Source organism: Acanthisitta chloris, unplaced genomic scaffold (assembly GCF_000695815.1).
Source record: "Acanthisitta chloris isolate BGI_N310 unplaced genomic scaffold, ASM69581v1 scaffold6845, whole genome shotgun sequence".
Taxonomy (NCBI): domain Eukaryota; kingdom Metazoa; phylum Chordata; class Aves; order Passeriformes; family Acanthisittidae; genus Acanthisitta; species Acanthisitta chloris.
In genome coordinates this window covers 58,598-82,189 of record NW_008672023.1, presented here as the reverse complement: position 1 = coordinate 82,189, position 23,592 = coordinate 58,598, and the positions used below count along the sequence as shown (strand labels likewise).

At 38.5% G+C, this 23,592-nt stretch overlaps 1 protein-coding gene across 2 annotated transcripts in view; it reads left to right on the top strand.

The window, feature by feature from the left end:
* Positions 1–1,729: 1,729 nt before the first annotated feature.
* CCNY (cyclin Y) overlaps positions 1,730–23,592 on the top strand; it is a 45,721-nt gene continuing 23,858 nt past the window's right edge. Inside the window, exons 1-6 of one of the 2 annotated variants that reach the window (XM_009074343.1) lie at positions 1,733–1,799; positions 7,489–7,527; positions 9,520–9,530; positions 16,035–16,043; positions 18,429–18,529; positions 22,555–22,590. In XM_009074343.1, coding sequence (XP_009072591.1) covers positions 1,733–1,799; positions 7,489–7,527; positions 9,520–9,530; positions 16,035–16,043; positions 18,429–18,529; positions 22,555–22,590 — 263 coding nt within the window. Of the gene's footprint in view, positions 1,800–7,488; positions 7,528–9,519; positions 9,531–16,034; positions 16,044–18,428; positions 18,530–22,554; positions 22,591–23,592 lie in introns of both variants that reach the window. The other variant, XM_009074342.1, reaches the window with a different exon arrangement.

Below are 23,592 nucleotides of genomic sequence, written 5' to 3'. Positions count from 1 at the left end.
AAAGACAATGTATTTTGCCACTTTAAAATGCTGATTACTCTTCACTTAATGAATAGCATCTTGAATTCAGCATGAAGGAAAAACTATGCTGAAATGGAAAACAGTCTTTACCAGCACTGTCTGTCTCAATGGATGGTTATTTTTTGTCTTGTACATAACTAAATAAGATGCATAGAGCAACACGAAAACATTCTAACTCACAGCCCTTTGAAGTCAGAGCTCCTAGTGTAAGATGACAGTCACAGAATCTCCAAACATGACTGTGGTTTCTGAGAAAATCAAAATTACTTTTCCTTTGTGGCATTGATGATAATGCTAATACCTTTCTGCAACTGAGGAATTGCACTTCTGTGTTTCTGGGTTCTTCCTTGTAGGAAAGAAGATCATGTTTTTTTCCAAAAGTTATGCCCAGGTAGCAGCAGCATATCAGGCTGCTCATCTCATGGGCTGCAGCATGCAGGGAAATGAGAAGGAAACCAAGAGAGCATAAAATGGAAAAATAATAATAGAAAGTACATTTGTAGAGGGGTGTGTGGTCAGGAGAAAAAAGCAGGGAAGTTGAATACTTAGTAAATTATTAAATAAAAGGGAAAAGGAGAGCCAGAGTATGGTGATGGATGGTGAAGGAACAGGGAAAGCTACGGACAGGATAACTTGACCCCTGGGCAAAAAGACTGTTTTGTTTTCATAAGACCTAGGGCTTAATTTCCAGTTTTGCTGAGCTTTCACAGAGATGTGAAAGGGGAGTGAGAGAAATGTAGAAAGCCTGGGATAATCACAGAAGATAAATATATTAGTGCTCATAAGTAGTCACACATAAATGCCTGCATCAAATACAAGAGAATGTGTATCTGGAGGTGGAGATAATGTAAGAGAGCTAGGGTTGAGATAGCCTCACTGGAAGAACTAGGAAATGCTAAAAAGTGGGCTGCTATTTTAGTTGCATGTTTTCAAGTGGATACAGGCATGTGAGTTTTGACAAATTGGTAGTGGAGTGGAATTTGAGAACAAGTAAATTCGATGGATTTTAACCTTGATAGGGAAAATAGCGTTCATAGAAGATTGTATAAAGTGTGATAGATTTGAATTTTTAACCTGGTAAATGGTTTTTAGGATGGTTTTAGTTTTTGTTGGGGTATTTTTATGTTTTGTTTTGGGTTTTTTGTTTAGAAGTTGTCACAGGAAGGAATATGTTCATCTGTGAAAGTTCCAAGTTTTTCTAATCTTGACTGTGTGGCCTAGATTTGACTTGTTTACATTCAGTTGAAATAACTACATTTTTTTAATCATGTCTAATCTTGGAAACCTGTCTATCTTTAGAGGGTTGTGCATTTGTTTTGTAATACTTGATTCTTCTATAATTACATCTGGCAGTCCTTGTTCCTGGGCTAAGCAATGGCTTTGGGGCATGGTGGGAAGAAATTTGTCGTAAATGAGTAGTTCCTGATTTCTTGTGTACAGGCTTCTCAAGATGCTTTATCTATTTAAATCCAAAAGCAGCCCTTAGAAGTGAAGTCTTAATCCCAAAGCTGTGTTGATGTAAATGATTTGCATGCCAAAAAGAACCACTTGTGCAAAGAAGGATAAAAGAGTGGGCCTCAAGATGGATTTTGTTTTACGGTAGCTGCTTAAGTATGTAAATTTGGTGTTATTAAAGAGAATGAGAAAATCTGTGTATGCCATTGGATAATCATAAATGTTTTTGTGCTGTTCTTTCTTTCCAGATTTGAACATGGAATTCAACCCATCAGATCATCCACGGGCCAGTACAATATTTCTCAGTAAATCACAAACAGATGGTAGGTTACTGAATTTATTACAGTGCTTGCTATTACAGTTATCTCTAAACCCTTTCTTAGAATGCATGTGATAGTACTTTTATATATAATTGCCCCCCCAAAAGAGGCATTTAGAGGCATCATGTTAGAGTTTAAAGTAGTCACACCTTTAGTTAATTGTTTTGTCAGACCAGTAGTACAAATATGGATAAAGCTTAATATAATTATACTTCAAAATATTTTTCCTAAGTCCAAAATTTTCTGTGTAACTGTTTCTTGGGGATTTTTTAAACTCTGAATGTTAGGCCAGGCTTCTAGAAAATGTGTGGAAAGTATTTTCTTGAAAAAATGACAGTTTATATTAGCTAAGAAGACAGTTCAGAGTTTCTCTGATATAGGTGATATTGTAAATGAGCTCAGTACTAGAATTTATCCTACCCAAAACATCCTCTCTTCTTCTCCTCTTGTTATGGATTTGATATAATCATATATTTGGTTGTGGGGGTTTTTTTACATACATAGACAAGATGATCTCTGAAATTACATCTGTTAAGCAACCTCTTGATAGCATTAGTAGAATAGAAACTGTGTATTCTGGCTCTTTCATTCCCTGGTGGACATATATGACATGTTGTTTTAAAAGTAGGTGAGTCATGGATGCAAAGCACATTATTTTCTACCAAGACTTTCAAAGCAGTTTCTGCATTGTAATTCTGACTGTTCAGGATGAATTCTTTGTCCTCCTTTCTGCTGCCTGTAAATGCTGCTTTTGATTTACATAGTAAATTGCAGTGTCAAGTACATCACTTGAAAAATAATGTAGTTTTCACTTACTGTATATTTTTTGCTAATTTTTGAGCATGAGTAGAACAAAGAGGATATACATTCAGGCCCTAATTGAAGAGTTGATTATGTGAGTACCTCTTTTGCCCTTCAGATTGGCCTTCTGAAATTCAGCCCTGGTTTTGTCAATGCCTCATTATTTGGTTTTGAATGTGATTTACCATACTAATCCGGTTTGGTACTCTATAAAATGAATATGATAATATTTCCATAGTACACTGTATTATGAAGATTGATGCCTATTTTATAGTGATTTTGCAGTGTTTTGAAACTGTTTAATCCCATATGGATGCTACTTGTTTCTTGTTACAGCTTGTTGAATGAAAGGACAAAATAGACCCAAGTCCAGCAACTAAAATTTTGACCAGACCTGATGATTATTCTTACTTCTAGTAACAGTGGTTAACTTATTGCAGTACGGAGTTAATTTTAAGCATTTTATAAAGAGCTGACAATTTGCACCCATGCTAGAGTTGGTCTATGAAGCTTTGTTCTAGTTTGAGTAATATGAAGAACATATTTTTTGAGTGAGAACAATGAATTTAGTGAAGCAATATAGGAATGTTATCAATGGGAATGTAAGATCTGTTCAGTTGTCCTTGATCACACTGGAAAAAATACAAAGGCTATTTTGTTTTTACAAAGGAAAAAAGATTCTGCAAACATTTATCTACTGAGGTATTGCCAAGAACCATCCTGTTCTGGTGGGACAATTCACAGTTGTAAGCATTTACTTGGCTGTACTTTGGGCCCCTTGTTTGAACTGAGTGAGCTGTAGGAGTTACCACACTATTCAAGGATGTTTCCTAACACCGAAACGCAATAAAATGCTTGTTAAGGGGAAAATAGAAGGGTTTTTTAGGGTGTGTAGGGTTGTAATCTGACAGCCTGCTGTGGAGTCTAGGGGACCCCCAAGACCTCTTAGGATGATGTAAAAGGGCAGAACTGAGCTGGCAATGTTGAAAACACTTGACTTGGACATGTAACTGCCTTGCTCCATTACTTGTATGGTATTGGACTGGTAAACCTTCCTGTTGACTGTAAGTGAAAATGTTTCTGTAGGTAAGCCCTGTGGACATTTAAAATAAGCATACCAGTGAGCTGAGTGGCATCAGGATTCAAGGTTTCATCCAGAATTTGGCTGTGACTGTGAGCATACATCACATGGTTTTACAGTGGGAAATGGCCAAGTCCATCACTACGTGCTGGAGTGACTTGGCAGCATTCCCTTCAGGCAGTTCCATGTTTGGCTTTCTCATAGCCCTGTACTCTTTCAGCCTCACTGTTGATCTAGTGGTAGTGTCCTGGCATAGGAGCTGTGCTTGACCTGCTTGTGACCAACGTGAGTGAAGAGAAACAAGCTGACTACCCCAAATATAACAAGACAGGACTTGACATCTCTGTTTATTATGGTGGTCTCTAATTCCCTCTGTTCTGTCAAACCTAGATGCCATGCTAAACATCTAAATTGTCCTGCCCCTCTTAATTGGTAGTCTAAATGCATCCTTAATTACCTGAGCATTCAGTGAATCTGTTGAAAAGTTAAGTCACATGAAATATGAATTTGATTCATAACTAAAGTAGCCTTTCTAAATGTTTCCATCTCTTTGTGGGAAGTTTCTGGGTGCTGAATTGTACATGAGGAATTCTCCCTGTTTAGGGAGCTAGTAAAGAATACTACCTTTTATACCTTTAACTTCTTTGTGTGCTTTATGCAAGTTCTCCCTCGTTAGTTGAGCTTGGCCTGTAAGCTGGGTGGTTTAGATGACTGAAAAGCCATGCACTATTTAGTGTGTGACTGTGATTAAGTCAGGGTACCTTAGCTGCCTTTCCTTTATGATATCAAGAGGGCAATGGTCACTCCTCCAGGGTGCTGGAATGGTCTTTCCTGTCAGTGGGTTCCAGCTATCCACCTCTCCTGGTTCAGACTGGGCTTTCCACATTCAATGTACTGGCTAAATTTTGCAGTGTCAGTGCAACCATGTGCTTAAGACAAAGAAGATTTTGAATTGTATTTATATAGGTTAATAGAAGTGGAGTAAGCTGCACTTAGTCTTTCATGTTAGCTAGGACCAATCTCCTTGGCTAAAACAAATAAGTTACAAATTCCAAAATGTGAGACAGTCTTATTAATGTAATCCTCAAGGGTTTTGTCTGTGATTCTTAGATGGTTAACATTAAGTCTATAGAAGTTGCACTGTGAAAGTTTTTATTACAACTCAATTAAATCTATATACATATGTACATATTGCACACACCCGTGCACATGTGTATGTGTATTTCCTCACTCCCTTTAATTTCAGGACACTTTCCTACAATTGCAAAAGTTAATTGAAAGTGCCTGCAGCAATAAAAACAGGTCATTGACCTTAGAATGAGGACAACTAAGACAATTTGGCAGCATCTCATTCTCCATTTGTAAAGTTCCATTCCAACTTTCAATTTTAAAATGTAAGAAAGAAAGTAGAAGTTTAATTGTTTAAACTGACTCCAAATCTGTTCAGCTTCATGTCATCAAAACCCCATACCCCAGACCCAAAAACCTGGACTTGCAGTTAGGTGTTTATACTGCAAAATTACAGTTAATTATAACATGATGGTCTGGTCTGCTGCAGACCATAGTGTGCTGTGTGAGAAGTGCAAAGCATTTTTAAACTGACTGAAGCCAAATGATAGAATTGCCTCTTTATAGTCATTTTAGGTTGGCAGGAATGGCCTTTTGCATTATGCAATAATTGTCTTCCCTTGTTTAAAGGGAGGGTTGTGATCAAAAAAGAGGGTGATTGTGACAAAATGGGTTTCTGCTATGCCCAGTTCCCCACTGACATATGTTCTGGAGAGAGTTGAGCCTTACACTCAGGCAAAGTGAGCCTGAAGCACAAAAGCACAGCTGCCTTCTTGTAGCCTCTCCCAGGAGAGGCCAGACTAGCTGAATTTGTTATATGGGGAATACAGGTTTGGAAAGGAAGGCATTGTGGTGCTTAGAAGGATAAGCAGCACAAGAAGTGCTCCAACAGGGAGAGTTGAGGGCTGTGTAGAAATATGTTTAGATATTCTTCTGGAGACTGGAAATAGCCAACGGGATTGGGCTGTGAATGATATTCTTGCTTTGGGAAATAGATGATTGTACTTTCATGGGGAAATAAATAATGGTTACGAGGGAAAATACAGAAGAAAAAACCAAGGGGAAAAAAGGTGATTAAAATGGAATTTGGAGGGTATCCACAGGCTGTCTTTAAAGGATTTTGTCCATAAGCACTTTGTATGGGGTATAATTGTTTGTGATTAAAACGCTGTTAAATACTTCACTGTGTTCAAAATGTCGCAGTTAATAGGTGTTAATTTTGAGTTATATGCTCTGTTAGGTTTACACACAGCTTATAAGAATTGTTTACTGCCTGTAAATTGCAATATGTGATACTAGACAAGTACTTTGACTGTTCTCTCCAAGTATCTATCATCCTTTTGTTGTTTCCCTTTTGATAACTTATGTCTCTTGCTGGTGATAAATACAGTGTGTGGAACTGAAGTGTAGTGCAGCCTTTTAGCAGGATTTCAAGCACTTTAACTATTTCCTAGATGATCAGAATTTTCCCACTGTTCCTGTTTAATTCTGTTTCTTATACAATGTCCGTGATTGTGGATCTGAGCATATTCTAAGTGACATGGCTAACATCTGTCATGTGTGATTCTCCTTTCTGCTCCCTGGGAGGAAAATTATGTAAGGATTTTTAAATGTTTTTTTCTTATTTTTTTTTATTTTCATTTTATGTCTGCATTAAACAATGATTTCACAGTATTCACACATAAAGCCTTGTACATGTGAGACTGCTTGCTTATAATAAATCACAAGTAATGGCTTCTCATCCAACAGGGAATGGACAGGCTATCCCACCATTACGAACACTCTTATTTTGCTAAGTGTATTGGGTTGCATAGCTTTCAAATCATGGTGCACCAAAGTGCATTTAATCACCTGCAGCATGAAACCATTATTATTTTAATCCTGCAGTTTGATTTATGTGTTAGTTGCCTCTAGACTTGTATCCTAAATGCTGTGGTATTTTCACTGGAACAGAGCTCCACAGGCTCTCTATGGGGTGAGTTAATTGGGAAAGTGCTTTAAAAAAATTAAGTAGAATATATTTAATCAGCTGTAATAAGCATTTGCCTGACAATGAAGACACTATGCATCTATCTCCCTTGTTGTTTCTGTTTACTTTCTGACTATTTTGGCTAATTGTGGCTTTGACTTGCAACCATTGCTTGTGGTGACTGGTTCATACTCACCAAAGTAATGTCTTTTCATCGTTACATCCGACATGAGGAATAGTTTCAAGCTTGCACCTGATCATTCTAGAAGGAAGTGGTATAATGCATATGGTTTCAGGGCTCCTCTGTGGGAGTTAGCACACTGTAAGCTTTGATGAGAATTTGCTAACTCCATGGTGTAGGTGCTTTCATACCTGCAAGGTAGTGAGGCCACTTTGCAGCAAGGTACCTTGCACGAAGGCACTGCCAGCTCAGGAGTACCCACACAGAGAACTGGTGCAGGATGGCTAATCCATTGCTAACTTGGACTGTAGCTTGCTGCATATTAACTTTCCCATGCAGACCAATGCCTGGTGAAGTACCCAAATGGATGAGAATTTTAACCCATCCCCACACTAGTGAGCATAAACACCTGTATGCATACAGATCTATGTACCTTCTATATTTGCTATATAAAGAGACTTGGTTAGTGCAAAAGCAGTGATAATGTTGCACATAGATAGCCTCCTGTTCTTTTTATTATAAATGGTATATAAGAAGCTGAATCGGGAAAAATAGTCATGTAATATTTCTATCATATTTTGTGTTTTTGCAGTGAGAGAAAAACGCAAGAGTCTCTATATAAACCACGTAAGTGAAAATGCCTTGCTATGCAGCTTTCTCCTTGTTGTCTATATTATGTAGTAAATAAGAGTTATCACACATGATTTCCATATTGGTGAGAGGGTGCTGATGCTTCACATGCCTGTTCTGCATCAGGATCCAGAGGTATAGGGTCTCAGCCATTAGTGGAATTAAATCTGTTTGAAGACAGTATCATGCTCACAGTCAGTGTACATAGGTAACTGCTATGTGGGAAAAAGAGCTGCACACATTAGTATGATTTCTAAAATTATTATGGAAACTCTCAAAACTTTAGATGACATTTGTATGCAAGTTTGCCTTGGCAGAGAGCTGCAGCATTTGATAGTGTACACAGTTGTTCTGAAGTGCCTGACCAGTGTTGTTGCAGTGTAAATGTGGATTGACATGTGGTACATGCTGAGTATGAAGATTGGGGGTTTGATAAGCTTTTGTACCCTGAGCATTTTTCAGTTCATTTCTCTTCATTTTTAATCAAATTCTTGGAGAAGCTGAGAGCAAATCCCCTGTAGCCTTTGGGTACAGGACCAGGCTCTGTGCCCTAGTTAGTGGTCTTTGTATTGCTGAAGGACCTGGAACCAGTGTGGTTCCCAGTATGTGAAGCCTTGTGCTGAAATACCTGGAGGAAAATTGAGAAGGGAAAGAACTAATTGTTTGCCAAATGGTATTTGCCATTAAGGTAAAGTGGGGAGAAGTCCTCAGATTTTTCTCACTCTGGAAATGTTGGCTGTCATTTCATTTTCAAGCCACTACAGCTTGCTGAAACAAACTGATGTGTTTTGCAGCCTCTTCATTCCTTTGTCCTAGGGTGAATGTTTGTGCAGCTCCAGGTAAACCGGATTGGGGCATGAATGTAGGTGGATTCAGCTAAAAGCTGAAAGCTAAAACAGAGTTCCTAGGTGTGATTCAGTCCAGGACTTGCACCAGCAGAAAAGTAGAGAGGCATGAGGACAGGCATGAACTGCTGAGTGGGGTGAGAAGACAGGAACTGCTTCATTTGTTGGCCCTGGTTTCTGTAACTACTGCCCAGCTTCAAAAGCAACCTGAGATTTTCAGTTTCTCAAGAGTTAAGATTCTGAGAACTCATGAGATACTGTGAGGTTTATAAAAGCCTTAAAGTTGCCCCCACTGGTTTAGCAGATATTCTCGGTGTTTCTCATTTTCTGTTCCACTGTAAAACATTCCTATAGTTTAACAGTGCATGTGAGGGTGGTTTGCAGGGCAGTTATCTTGTTATCAATCTACTGGGTTTTTGTAGTCTTAATGATGTGTGCACAGGAACTTCCAGCATGCCTTTTAGTCTCAAACTTCAAGAGTTAAATGCAAAAAAAAAAAAAAATAAAATATTTAGACACTGCACAGCAAGGTATTAACTGAATTTCTGTGACAGTCCACCTTTTGTCATGGATGAAATTCTCATGTGTCCTGAATCATTTCGTATGTAGAAGTTGTGTTCTGTGTTAGGCAGACTGAATGGATTCCTCTGGCAGACTGAACAAAGATGAGTGTTAGAGATGCTGCTGGAAGCACACTATTGCACTACTGCAAGCCCTTGTGGGAAGTGTTTGCCAATGTGGGATATGCTGCAGGATGGGACAGGGCGATCGTATCACCCATCAGTTGTGTTGTTGGGAGCTCAGTGTAGCAGTTGATGCAGTTGATATCCTAAGTGCTGCTGTACCTCTTCTTAATTTCTATTTTGGTTTAGGTTTTTTTCCCATCAAGTATCTTTAAAAGCACTGGCTGAGGTTGCAGCAGTGTAAACTTGTCTCAGTAGTCTGGTTTACTGTTACCTTAAGACTGACTTCTTTGTACTTATTAAGTACTTCTGAATTACAAAGCTAAAAATAACCTTTATGAAGCTGAAGTCCTTACCATGGCATTCTCTGTGTGTGTCCTTACAAGTCAGTTAAATTTTTTAGATAATATTCATAGATAAACTATATTTTCAAAGGTTACCTGTGATATTTAAGGTTTCCTTCAGCACACCTGGGAGTATTCATTTGGCACCTCCTAAATTATCAGTCTTCTAAGACTGACACACAAACTAGTGATCATTTTTGAAGGGGTAGCTGTGGCCTGTCACTGGCAACTGTGTTTAGGTTTGCAGGCTGCAGGAAACCATCATGATTTTCCTAGACCACCTTGTTGAAAGAAATTTAAGGAATTAGTTAGGTTTATCAGTCGTATGTGACAAATGATGGGTCGTATTTACGTGGAAAGTGAATTTGTGATATACCCTCTTGCTTGATCTGTTTTTTTCCACCACTTTTCAGTGTGTGCTAGAGCATTTTTAACAGGAGCTATTGCTACTCATCTGATACTCTGCTGATGTGGAGTGTTGGGTCTGCACATCTGCTCTGGAGGAAACAGGCCAGAGGACCTAAATTTTGCTGTTTTGTGTGTCTTTTACAAGAACTTTCACCAGAATGCAGCACTTTTATCTTTTGTAGTTTGTCCATAACGTCATCTTTTTTGTTGTTGTTTTTTTAGACTTAGTCTCTTCATGATAAATAACCAAGATGAGCAGCAAAATATTTTTATCCTTTTGTGCTGTATCTGCACAACTGGTTATTTTACAGGCAGAGTTGAATATCTCCCAAGTGATCAGGGTGGCTGACTAGCAAGAGAAGTGTCAAGAAAAGCTGTGCTTTTTCTTTTTTAACTGCTTGCCAAGTTCTCTGTAATAACAGATGAGAATAGTAGTTTATACAAACAGTTTAGAAATATTACCTATGGAAAAAATTAATTAATATTGTCTCTTCCTCATTTAAAAAGACCCTTTTCCAGTATAATCACACTATTATTCTTCTCTTTTCTTACTTGCTTTCGTTTGTAGAATATTTTATTTGGCTGAATAGTTCAGTTGAGCCCCAAATACAACTAGTGGGTTCCTGCTTTGATTTGTTATGCTTTGACAAGGGCTGACAGTTGCCATGTTTCAGATTCACCTTGTCAGTAGGTGTGATGGAAGAAGCCAGCAGCTGTTCTTTTTTTGGGGTGGAGAAGGAATGAAAGCAGGGGGTGATGGAGTGCTATGGAGAAGTTGTCATCTCTCCAATCTTCCTATGGAGCCAAGGAGACAGATGATGGGTTGGGGGTGGTGCTGCATCCTCTGCATCCTCATAGGTGCTAAAAGTTCCCTACATACAATGTACCTGACCTGTTTGCTTTCTTCTAGCCTGTTTTAATTTCTAAGCAGTTGCAGCAGATTCTGCTTCTCTTTCCCATTGCACTGGTTAGTTTTCTTTGTTATGGCTTTCATGCTGCTTGGGTGTGCACGTGCTTTAGGATCAGCTTAGTCAAGCTGCTGAGGGGGGATAAAGATGCATATTGAGATAGAGGCATTTCATTTTTCAGATCAGTATCTCTGCCTGTACAAGGAAAGCAAACAGGAAGACATGTTTTCATAGCTTTTGAGGAGGTGGTGGAGAAAGTGAATCTTTTATTACTGTTTGCTGTAACTAGTTGTTTGTACTGGATGATTGGGGTTTTTTTGCAGGGGAAAGGAACAGGGTAGGGGAGAAAGAAGTTTGTTTTTTCCTTCAAATTTTTCTAGAATTTTCCCCTTCAGACAAGATGAAGATACCCAAATACTTTTTTCTCTTCTTGACAAGTTATACTTTAAAGCTGAATCAGTGTTTATGAGCTGTAATATCCAGTAAAAATAAGGGACATTTTTTGCATATTGGAATATTTCTGAAGGAAGATGATGGGTAGGAAAAGAGAAGGAAGATAAAGGGAAATATCTCACTTTCTAATATTTTTTATTTTGGAGACCTTTCATCAGACTTGAAGCATGGTCTCATTTAGGGATCTGGACATGACTTCTAGTGTCTGCTAGCTGACAACAGAATATTCAAATTCCAACAGGCTAATACTGTTTTTATCATTCCAAGTAGAAAAATTAACATCTGTGTATAAACTATTATTTTTTCAGTATCCTGGGGAAAGGTTCCTGGACCTTAGTCATGTCATAACCCATGTAAGTGACCCTGTGGTGATTCACATCAGGAGAGGCTTCTTAGCAGAGGCAGTACTGGTGATGGGGATTAGCAGAGAGCAGAGGGGCCTGGTGCTGTGCATGGTGTGGCATAAGCAATTTCTGTGAGCCTTTTTGCATGCTTGAAATTATGTATGGCACTTGCTCCTATGTAACTCCCAAATTTTCTTGTCAGATAAAGAGGCTGGTCTACTTCCCTACTGTAAAACAACTAGGCCTGGGACTGGTAATCAAACACTTCCAAGAGCAAATAAGATGTGTGCTGAAATGGGAACATAGTCTGAAAAGTAGTTTAATCCCTGAAAAATGCAAAGCACAGCATAAAATGTGAAATGTTGTTTTCAAGTGGACTGCCCGAGGCTGGCTATTATAAAGGCTTATAATTGCTGTCCAAATTCCTTAAGATGTTTTAATTAACATTCCTTAGAGAAGAGAAGAACAAGATAAACTGGAAGAGAGATTAGAGGCTTCCCAGGTGCTCTTGAAGTTCTTATAGAGATTGCTTAATGTGGTCTTTGCTCCTCTCCATTGCAAGATGACAAAAAAACAGATCTAGAGTGGGTCTTTATAGGCCCTAGTCCTTTTATCAGATTCCATATACTGATTCCATTCCTAATAGATGCTATTTAAGGTTCTTTTTCAGGTGTCTAGTAAGTTAGAATTAACAGGTTTTCTTTAATGGCTTACCTAAACTTACTGTTTGAAAAGTGGTTTTTAGCCCCTTGCTTCATTTCCTGTCCTCTAGAATAAAGAATTTTCCCTCTCCTGGCAGCCTCAAGGCAATAAGTTCTAAGAAGTGACAAGTTTTTTTTAAACAGGAGGAACAAAAGATAGCTTTCAAGCTAGCAGGAGAGTATGCAGGAGAGTTCTTTTACAAGGCACTAAGCAATACTTGCTTTTCTGGGAGTGCAGTAAAGTCCTTCTGGTCAAATTGCTCAACACTAGCAATTAACAAGCTTTGTAAATATGAGCCTTTGAGCTGATTTTAGTATTCAAAGAAATATTTAATCTTTCAGGTTTGAAAGCAGTGTGCTTTATCAGTGGTTAAGTAGGGCCTGTGTGTGCTGCAGAAGAGTTTTCCAGTGGTTGCTGAGCCCTGTGAGAGCTCAGGGGTTCACTGACAGTTTTCTGTAGTTGACATGAGTAAGGACAAGTGTTGAGAGCAAGAAGGTTGCAAGTACAGATCTAGCCTAAGCCATCAGTTTTGGACATTGTCAAACACTGGTGAAACTAATCAACTGAGGACAAGGTTAAATCATGAGGTGGCACTTAAGAGTGGTTGGACTGGATCTTTTTGAATTGTAATTGTTGGCAGAAAAGGGTGAGCATACAATGGTGCAGTTCCTATTGCTTTTGTTCAGGTGAATATATCTACACTAAATGTAGACATTTTTGCTGTGTTGACATTATGCAAGATTAAAATCAGTGCAGGGCTTTGCAGAGCCATGCAGAGAATGGTGTTGTGTACCTTGCTCGATTTTTGGAGGCACTTTGACCTGTAAAATCATGTTTCTTCTGTGAAAAATGTTGTCAGAACTGAATAATGCCCTGAAGCAACAGAAGATCCTCAAGATAGGAACCTCCCTTTTCCAACTCAGAAGCAGTCCTAGTATTTTTGCTTGCTGTTGTAATTTGGCTTTCTGTGCACTTTTGCATGCCAGTTTTGCCAATTAGCATATTGGCCAGCCTCTACTGCCTGCAAGCTAGTGGGCATGTCTCCACAGATGGGTGCAAGCAAGCCTCAATTTTCTCATGGGGGGGAATATTACTTAACAGTACCTTTTAAAATCATGCAGTAACTGACACCTGGTTGGCTGGAAGAAGAGACAGTACTATCATTATTTAGTACAGAAGCTGCAAATTATCTTTTGATGGACAAGTGCAAAGGAGCACTGAAAAAGGCTGAGGCTCCTCTGCCAAACTGGAATCTGAGACTGGCTGCAGGCCCACACTGGTACAAAAGCTGTATAGCTTCATTAGCAGAGTTTTGCACCCAAATGAACAAATCCTACTGAGCATCAGGGCAGAGTGCTGTACAAGTGCTGCTGCAGAGAACAGAGCTGCCCACTACCCTTTCTTGTCAATTCTGAGTGTGGGTTTTGGTCAGTATGCATCTGTCTGTTAGATATTGCTACCCAAAACCCTCCTGAAGTGTCTATTTTAACAAAAAAATAGTATTTCATCTTTTCCCACAAATTTAGATGAGTGATAATTTCTGAGAGAAATTCATCCTTTTGTGTATTCATATTGTGAATTAGTTAGGAATTTGTTGTGATTCCTTTCAGAGCAGGTACATACCAGCAGTTCTGCAGAGCTTGTATGGTTTTGATGGCAAACTTAGCCATTCCATTTCTGTAAGATGTTTTTCATGTCAAAGTAAAAACTGTTGTTTATACATCTTAAATGGGATTTGGAAAATTGGAAAGTTGCAGGATGAAGCTGGGAGAAAGATAAACCAGTGATCCTTGCTTAGTATTAGCTGTGCAGGGGGGAAGACTGCTAGTTTTAAGAGCTAGAAACACCTGGCATTAATGGAAATATATTGAATCTTGATCTCTTAGGGCTTTTTCTGTAACACATTCAGAAGCTTAGCAAGTTCTAAAGCATTTTTTTCTGTTACACATCTTTTTGTGTTGAGAAAGAAATTCCACAAAACACCTATAATGTATTCACTGTAACTTATAATGTCAGCACTTCTTAGTGAATGTCTTTGGTTGAAATGAGAAAAATAGCAACTGCTTCTGGAATAAAGAGCTACAAATCCTCTCCACCAAAAGAAATCACAAAATGATAGAAAATTGGTCCAGAATTCATCTCAAGAGATTGTTCAGTCTGGTTTCTTGCCTAAGAGCAGAAGCCTGCACCTAAGCTATTCCTGGTATATGTTTGGTTTACCTCTTGTTTACAATTTTCAGGGATGGAGATCCTATCACTGCTCAAGTCACTCAAGCTATCCATGCTATTAGAAAAAAGGTGCTGGTTTGGGGTTGTTTTTTTTTACCATAGCCTCCTCTCACAGTTTCATGTCCAATCTTTATTTTCCATAGTTTAATATAAGCCTACTCTTTCTTATCCCATCCACAGTGGTCATGGTCATGGTCATTCTCTTCTTTGGAACTCCCTTCAACATGACTTAAAGCCATTATTGTTGCTTTGTTCCTGGAGAAAACCTTTCCACTCTATCAGCTTTCCCTTCTAAATAAGGTTTTTCAAATGTCTGACTAGTATTCATCTTTCTTGAAATGCAGTGTTCAGAACTGGACATAAAATTCTAGTGGAGCAGAGTGGACTGGTGCTTTACACTGTTGTGTACATGGTAACTTTATAAATCCTTATGATATTTTCCTTTTTCTTTAGAAAAGTATCCCTGTAAGTTCATGCCAACTGCAAATTCAGTAAAAAATACCTGAATACTGTTATCAAAGTTATTATTATATTTTACATTGAGTAGACCAGACCTCTGTGGAATGTCCCTTACTTACCCTTCCAATCTGAAAGTGATCCCTGGGTAACCAGTGTATCATTTTCCAAGTAGTTTTTACCTGCCATGTTGTTCTTGGTTTGCGCTTTGGGAATTTTATGCCACATTAACTTAGAAGTCTTGCCAAAGCTGACAAGTATAACATCTACAGAATCTCAGCTAGGGTACAAAAATAGTACTACTGAAACTTAAAGTACATATAAAGTGAATCCCACTTCATATCGATGAGGTGCTTTCAGTTTGTAAATATTGGTAATTGCAGAGATTGTCAAGGCTCCACACATGTCCAACGTTCATGTTTGCATGTGGAGATTCATGAAAGGAGCTACACCAGTCCTTTCTTTTCCCCATTTCAGCATTGTGGTGGGATAGAACCTGAGAAGGATCCCATTAATTTTAGAGTATTTGGCTAATTTCTTCAAAGTCTCTATAGCCTTTCTCAGCTCTTCAGATTGTTCTCAATTAGAGCCTCTTTGACTTTTCTAAATATATTTGCGGTCAGCCGTGATGGATTTAAAATGAAAAGACATTAAGCTCCTCTACAGTTTTGGCTGTGGAGTTATCCTACTGAAATGGACACAGGAGGGAGTTTCTGTATAGGATGGTGCTGAATACTGACGTGATGCTCAGTATTCTTTTGTCCTGTGCAATGATGGAGAAGGTTCCTATGCAGCATTTTACAGAGGTTCAGAAAAGTTTGTTTGATGGAACTGTCAGATTTCTGATGTTTCCCAGCATAGTCAAGCTAGACTATGAAACTGAGGGTGTTTTCCAGTAATTTGGGAAAAGGCAGAAAATCTGTTACCTGCACACCATATGGCTGCAGTTGGACATCAGAGTAGGAACTAGGAATGTGGATCTACCAATAGGTTATTGGCATGGCACAAATGTGTGGAGATATACCCGAGGTAGTAGGTTTACACTTGGCACCTTTCTTCAGACTGGGAGAGGTGCTCCTTCCTGCCAAGTTGTTATGAGACACCACGTATTTTCCTGAAGTGTGAAAAGTTCTAAGCCTAACAAAGTGTGATGTGGGCTAAAAAACCGTGAAGAGTTCTGTGATGTGGTAGTTTCAGAAGTAAGGTGCGTGGCTTTAATTATTGACACGTGTCAATGTTAGGGTGCTGTTTACATAAAATTTATGTAAATTTAATTGTGGTGTTGCTACAGACTTGTCTTCTGATTTTTTTCCTTATACTTCCCTTGAATGAATTCAATCCATTTATTTTAAATTTTATCTAAACTTTTGAAACATGTTGACACTTACGTAGAATAAAAACTTTCCATGTGCTATTTTTTGCTAAACTTTTGAAACATGTTGACACTTATAATGTAGAATAAAAACTTTCCATGTGCTTTTTTTTTTCTTATTAGCAATGCTGATATGTCTGTACCTCTTGCTTTTTCCTCCCTCAACCACTAGAGTATAATTTTTACTAGTTTTAAGTTGCTTTACCTTTATCATGCCTGTGGAAGGTATTCAACAGACTAATTCAGAAATTTGAACTAAACAATGGTAAAATAAAAGTTGTAAACCACCAGTCCCCTGGTAATTCTGTCTGTATGCATCAATGCTAGATAATACATTTTATGGCATTAATATTTCCAGTGCTTCTTAATTTTCTCTTTGTTTCCTTGCTTAACATAGGTAGATTAATCGGCAGCTTCCAAAGTATTACAAAGTACCTTTCTAACCTCCTTGAGAATTTTTGAAAGGGGATAATTTTCGGGTTTTTTGGTGAACTTTTTTACTTCCAAAAAAAGCATTTCAAACTGTGATCTTGTTGGTCAAGTGAGGGACCTCAATAGAATTTACTGCTGAGCTTTCAGATAAATTGAACATAATGTTTCTACAGTTGTGACAGCTATAGATATTTTTTTTTTTGCAGTTAGCAGAGGACTTAGTATGCTTTTTCACTCAGCTGGGAAAAACAGAAAGGTGACTTAGATGCATGTAGGTTTTACCACAAGTCTGGCTCTATATGTAGTGAGTGTTGCTAAGAAGTCTGCTGCCTATGGAAAATAGATTGTTAGTGAGATGTTGGCTGCTGGCACTTGTAATAATATCTGTTTTGGAAATTGGGCAGGGGAACATGTACTGAGGTAGGAGTCACAGGGCCATGTACCAGATACTGAGCCTATGAATTCCACTGAGGATATTGACATTGGTCTCTTCACTGAAACACTGGAAACAACATAATTGTAAGGCAAATTAAATTTTCCATGTTAATGTGCCAGATGAATTTTAAACCTATTCTGTTGCAAGTTAACTGTGTTATTTGATGGGTCTTGACATTCCTGACGCATATTCTTGGTCAGGTTATTCACTATTCACTAGTGTAGATAGAATTACCCAAAGATGTTGTGGATTCTCCATCACTGGAGATACACATGAACCTTCTGGATGCAAACCTGAGCCACGTGTGCTGCAGGATGACCCTGCTTGAGCAGGGAGGTTGGCCCAGATGACCCATTGTGGTCCCTTCCAGCCTAACTGATTCTGTGAATAAACCAGGATAAAGTCAAAGAACATTAATGACCATGATAGATATTAGCTGATGTGATGAAACTGTTCTCTTTAGACTGGTGAAGTGCTGGCTGCTCTAAACAGCTGAAGGCAAAGCCCTCTCTGCAAATATTCTTCAGCAATAAGTAGTGCTGTCAAATGCCATTTTTTTGGCTGAGTTGTCCATTGTTTTCCTAGAGTAGTGCACAAAAAGGATTGAAATATATTGACTTCTTTTCTAATAAGAGATATGTTTCTTTTTTTATTGGCTTATATACTTCCTCTTATGTCCTTTGACCAGTGTTCTTCCTTTCTGATCATAATATATTATTGTGGAATTAATTTTTCTGAATTCTCTCTCTTAATTTTTAGAGGTTTTAGTAGTTTTACCGTAAAGACCTCTTTCCCCTAGTTCATTCTGTTAGGACTTGTTTGTTTGGGAATTTTAAAATTTATTTTTTTCTCCAAGCATAGGTTATATCTGTTGCTAAATCAATCTTCATTGCTAATATGATTTCATTTTCACTCTTCCACTTACTCTTTTGGAATGATGATGGAAACATAGGTCTTAATCATCTTTGCTTTCCAAGTTTATGTATGTATTTGAGTAATTCTGCACAAAGGTTTTTGCATGGTTTTGGGGAAGGAGGGATGGAGGGGAGTTTGGGCCTTGAAAGCATTAGTCAAGTCTCAGGCAGGGCTTGTTGTGACTTCTGCAGTGATAATTATTCCTGAACTTTCTGAACTGCTTCAAAATGTGATCACATTACTGTGTGCATCAGTGAGAGGCACAGAAATTTGGGGTTTGTTTTTTTTTTTTTTCCCTTTAATTTTTTACATCTCCTCAGTAAAAATGCTCTGGTATTACATAATTGCCATTGTTCTTTTGCATGTTTTTTATAGCATCCTCCTGGGCAGTTGAGAAGGAAGTACAGTTCCTGCTCCACTATTTTCCTGGATGACAGCACAGTCAGTCAACCAAACCTCAAGTATACCATCAAATGGTGGGTTTTACAATTTATTTATTTTTGCTAGAACTTCTATTATGTATGTGTATTTATGTATACATATTTCTGAACGATTACTAAGCAAACTTCAAAGGTTTTAGTTTTTGAAAGAGTAAAGTTGTTTAATAAAACATGCTCCAGGGTCAGAGAATAGTATGAGCAATAGATATCACTTTTGTTGGAGGTCAGAAAGCAGCAGGTAAGGATCTTGTATTCCAGCAGTTGAAATCCTTGCACTTCAGCATTCACAGGGTACGTGCCTTGGATGAGTCCTAAAAACTTACTTGGGTGCTTGTTTGTTCTGAATTTTGGAATTATCTGAAATTGAAGATCTCTTTTCTGTTCATGAGAAAATGCTCATCTGCTTAGCTTTCCTTCCAGTTTTCTGTTTGAAGTGGAAATTAATTGCTTCTGGATTCCTTTCCTTATTGAATCCAAGGGCACTGGCCATTTATTGCACAGCAGTGGGGAGCTTTGTATGTGGTGTGCACATGGGCTTATCCTTGGGTGATGTCTCACATGAGTAATTCAAGGTTTACCCGTGCCTTCTTACGTTTGGAGAGAAATTAAGTTTATATTTGTGGAGTGTTGTTCTTTACATTTTATATAGGAAGGGGGGAAAATGAGAGAGCAAATCCTCAGGCATTTTATGCTGTTTGTTCGTGGTTGCTGATAACCTCTTGAGTTGTGTATTGGCTGATTACCTTGGTGTACTCAAAGGCAAAAATATATCTGCAAATGCACAGTATCTGTGCTGCAGAGATAGTTACCTGAGACACGAATATATTCAGACTAACACATCTGAAGGAGTTTGTAATGTTGGTGGTCACTAGAACAGTTCTTAATTTTTCTATTTAAGGAAAAAAAGAAGGGAGAGGAGAAGGGCTTTGCAGTCAAACTGACACCTGATTCATTGCCAGCTATTTCTTAGCCTTGCTTTTTCTCAAGTTTCTGTAATTAGAGCTGAAAAATAGTTCTGATGAACACTAGAAAACGTTGATTTCATTTTTGAGATTTTCTTTTTCCCCTCCTGAGATCTCATACTCTTCTGCTCTGAAACCCTTTGCATGCAGATATTTTCTAAGTGCAGCCTTTTGGGTGAGTTTTGGGTCCATTTTTGCATCACAGCTGAGACCGATCGTGGGAAAAAGATATGGGTTCAGCTGGCTGCAGCAGCCAAGAAGCATTATCAGGGGTTTACAGTGCTGGCAGCAGCCTTGAGAGAGAGGAGACAGGACAGGCTGGGGGAGCAAGATGGTATATTTGGGAGAGACTTGGGGTGCATGGTGGAGAGCAGTGTTGAGGGAGGAGCAGGTGCATGTCAGGCTAAAAGAGTTGGTGCTCAGTCCATGGAAGAGTTGTGCAAGGCTGAGGCCAGGCTGCCAGTGTGGGAATGGTTGGAAGCTGCAAGGGGTCAGATGGCTTGAAGTGGTTACATGGAGTGATTTTGTGGTTTAACCCCAGCCAACAGCCAAGAACCAGCAGCCTCTCACTCACTGCCCCACCAACGGGATGGGGGAGAGAATCAGAAGGGTAAAAGCTACAAAAACTCATGGGTTGAGATAAAGACAGTTTAATAGAGAAAGCAAAAGCTGCACACACAAGCAAAGCAAAACAAGGAATGAATTCACTGCTTCCCACAGACAGGAGGTGTTCAGCATCTCCAGGAGAGCAGGGCCCATCACGCGTAACGGTTCCTTGGGAAGACAAACACCATCACTCCAGATGTCCCCCCTTCCTCCTTCTTCCTCCCACCTTATACACTGAGCATGATGTGCTATGGTATGGAATATCCCTTTGGTCAGTTTGGGTCACCTGTCCCAGCTGTGTCTCCTCCCAATCTCCCATGCATCCCCAACTCCCTTGCCAGTGTGGCAGGATGGAAAGCAGCAAAGGCCTTGGCTCTGTGTGAGCTCTGCTCAGCAAGAACAAAAACATCTCTGCATTATCAACTCTGTGTTCTGCACAAAGCCCAAACATAGCCCCATACTAGCCTCTGTGAAGAAAGTTAACTCTACTCCAGCTCAAACCAGCACTGGACTCTGGCATGGCAGGTGTCTGTCTCTCCTGCCTGGCTGCACATTTCTCAGGTTGAAGGGTGGGGAGATTGTAGGATTATTGCTTTTGTAGTACAACTTCGTTTCTTGCTCCAATCCTGGCAGTCTCTGCAGGTAAATGATGGTTGTAGGTAGGTAACTTATGAGAGGATATTCTGCCCAGCTCATTTATTTCTTCTGGGTCATGTACTGCACTAGTGTGTTTAAAATAGTGTGTATCTCGTGGAGATCTGCGGCATCGGAGGGATGACTGAGGGAGGGTGATGGAAAGCTCCATTAGCATCTTTCCTGCACACTAAGTGCCAGCTGAACCAGCATGGGAAAAGCAGAATGAAACTTGGGTGAGTTAATCAGTTACAGCTCTGAAAGACTTTGAAATTCTGATACAGATTTCTAAATAGTAAATATTTTCTAAACGTAATTTGACATTTTGGTCTAAAGGCAGCCATATGGGCACCAAGCAGAGCTCTGCACATAGATTCTTGCATTTGCTTTCATGAAGTGAACTGGAGCTGCAAGTGTGTTCCTAGGGGCATCATTTAAAATTAAATTTTAGGACTAATTCATTTTGTGAATAGCTTTCAGTCAAATTAAATTCATTCATAAATGTGGGTTTTTCTTGTGTTCAGGAATGACTGCCCTTTAAATGCTCATGGTACACAGTATCTCTTAGTGCCTTAAATATGTATCTATAGAAAAAATTCAAATTTAAAAAGCATTTATCATCTAAAGTCTTCTAATGCAGCCAGGTAAAAGTTCATACGAATTTAGTAAAACATATTTGCTTTCAACTGAGAAAAACATTTTTCACTCTATGGCAGTTCAAAAAAAACCCCCAACCAGACGTGAAATAATTGAAAATTCTACTAATGAGGTAGCTCAAACATATTGTTTTCCTAACACACAGTATCTCAGTTTTCCTGTAAAAATTCTGGAATAAAATTAGAGAGCAACCACTTGACTCTTTTAAAAGGCCTTTTATGGAAAAGAAAATTTTGGGGAATTTTGCATCAGTATAAGGCATAAGCATCTTACAGTGAATCACTGACAAAACAAATTGTCAACAAATAGAATCAGTGAACTCCCTCCTCCATCCTTTTTCCCTTTAAGCTTTCACTGGGTTTTATGCTGCAGGAACAAATAGGAAGAGTGTTGGCTCAGCTTTATCCTTCACTAGAGCTATATTACGAGTAAAGCATGAGTCATGAGTTGGAAACTGGTGGATCACCATAAGAATCCATGCCTTTATTTTCTTCTGTCAGATGATGTAAGATGGATGAGATCAGTTAGTTGTGGATGTAATCAAACTCTTAACTTTCTGTGTGTGTACGAACACTTTCTCTGTGCAGAATATAAACAGAGGTGATTTGGTGTGTGGTTGAGAACATGGGAAATGCACAATGCAGTAAGTTTTTCAGGGAGTCATCTTTCCTGAGTTAAGTAACTTGATGCCATAAAACCATAGGAGCCTGGTATTTGAGTCTGCTATGTGAGTAGCTACATAGAAAGACAGACAAATTTAATGGATTTAAATGCAAAATCATAAGCCAATAGTGTTTAAAACATTTCATGTTAGCCTGGCAGCATTTGCAAACACTAAAAGAGAGTGTACAATGCCTGTGACATTTTGTTTTCAACCTTGGAAATCAGTAGGAGTTTTATCATTGACTTCACTTGAGTAGAGCCTTAAATGGAAGATCCTGCACCTTGATATGTGGAACATGAGTACTTTTCTAAGGGACTTGATTACTAGTAAAAAAGGAGGCACTTGGATTGTGCTGAACAAATATTATGAAGTTGTCTGTTTGTAGCAGTTTGCCTAGTATCTAACAGTGAGCAAAAGAAAATAGTCTGTTGAGCAGCCTGTTTATCATGCATTGCACTAGGTTTTAAATTTAAATGTAAATATGGCAAATAATATAGTTTGACAGTCCTGAGGTATTAACTCTGTATTTTTCTTTACAGTGTAGCTCTTGCAATATATTACCACATCAAAAACAGGTATGTGAATAATGGAATCTTGTACTGAAAATATCTTTTATTGAAACAAATGAACTGCCCAAACCCTAAAAATCCATGCTTTGTTTCTTTCAAAATGTTTTTGGGCACTTCTGCATTGTTGCATATGTTGCAATTACATGTAGAGAAATGTGAGTAGTTTCAGTTTTGTGGGTTTTAGCTACACCTTTGTAAAGTTAACTGTATATATCAATGTTCAGTTAGTTAATGGATTTTGAAATAAAAAGCATGAATTATACAGTAACTGTGACCTTGTGAATAGATGTAATTTGAGATGCCTCAAGAAACAGAGCAGGTCCTGGTTTATCTCTTCTGGTGTAGTATGTTTTAGGTCTCTGCTCAGTCAAGTGGATTGAAATTGAATAGAAAAAAGTTCCCTGAAACATAACTTGGTACATAAATGACCTTTCCTCATGTTGAATTGTGCTTTTGTATCTTAAATTCCTTATCCTCATGATATTGTCACAGTATCCTAAAATAATATTTCCTGACATTTCTAAAGAGAGATTGTATAAATACTTTGAGTGACTTTTGTGTCCATGGCTTTTCAATTGGCCTTTTCAGAGAACTTGGCTTAGACCTTGATCTAACAAGCCCCTTACACGTTTCTTTCTTCTGGACTATAAAAAGTCCAACTAGAACAAAAGGAATTAATCATGAGTTTAAAGTTAATCTGAGACATTTGGGACCATGTTTCAGGTCACTGGAACCCATCATACTTCGTGAAATAAGGCTGACATCTAAAGACAAACCTTTAAAAGTAGAGAACTTGGCTTAGACCTTGATCTAACAAGCCCCTTACACGTTTCTTTCTTCTGGACTATAAAAAGTCCAACTAGAACAAAAGGAATTAATCATGAGTTTAAAGTTAATCTGAGACATTTGGGACCATGTTTCAGGTCACTGGAACCCATCATACTTCGTGAAATAAGGCTGACATCTAAAGACAAACCTTTAAAAGTACATGAGGGCAGCTTAGGGCTT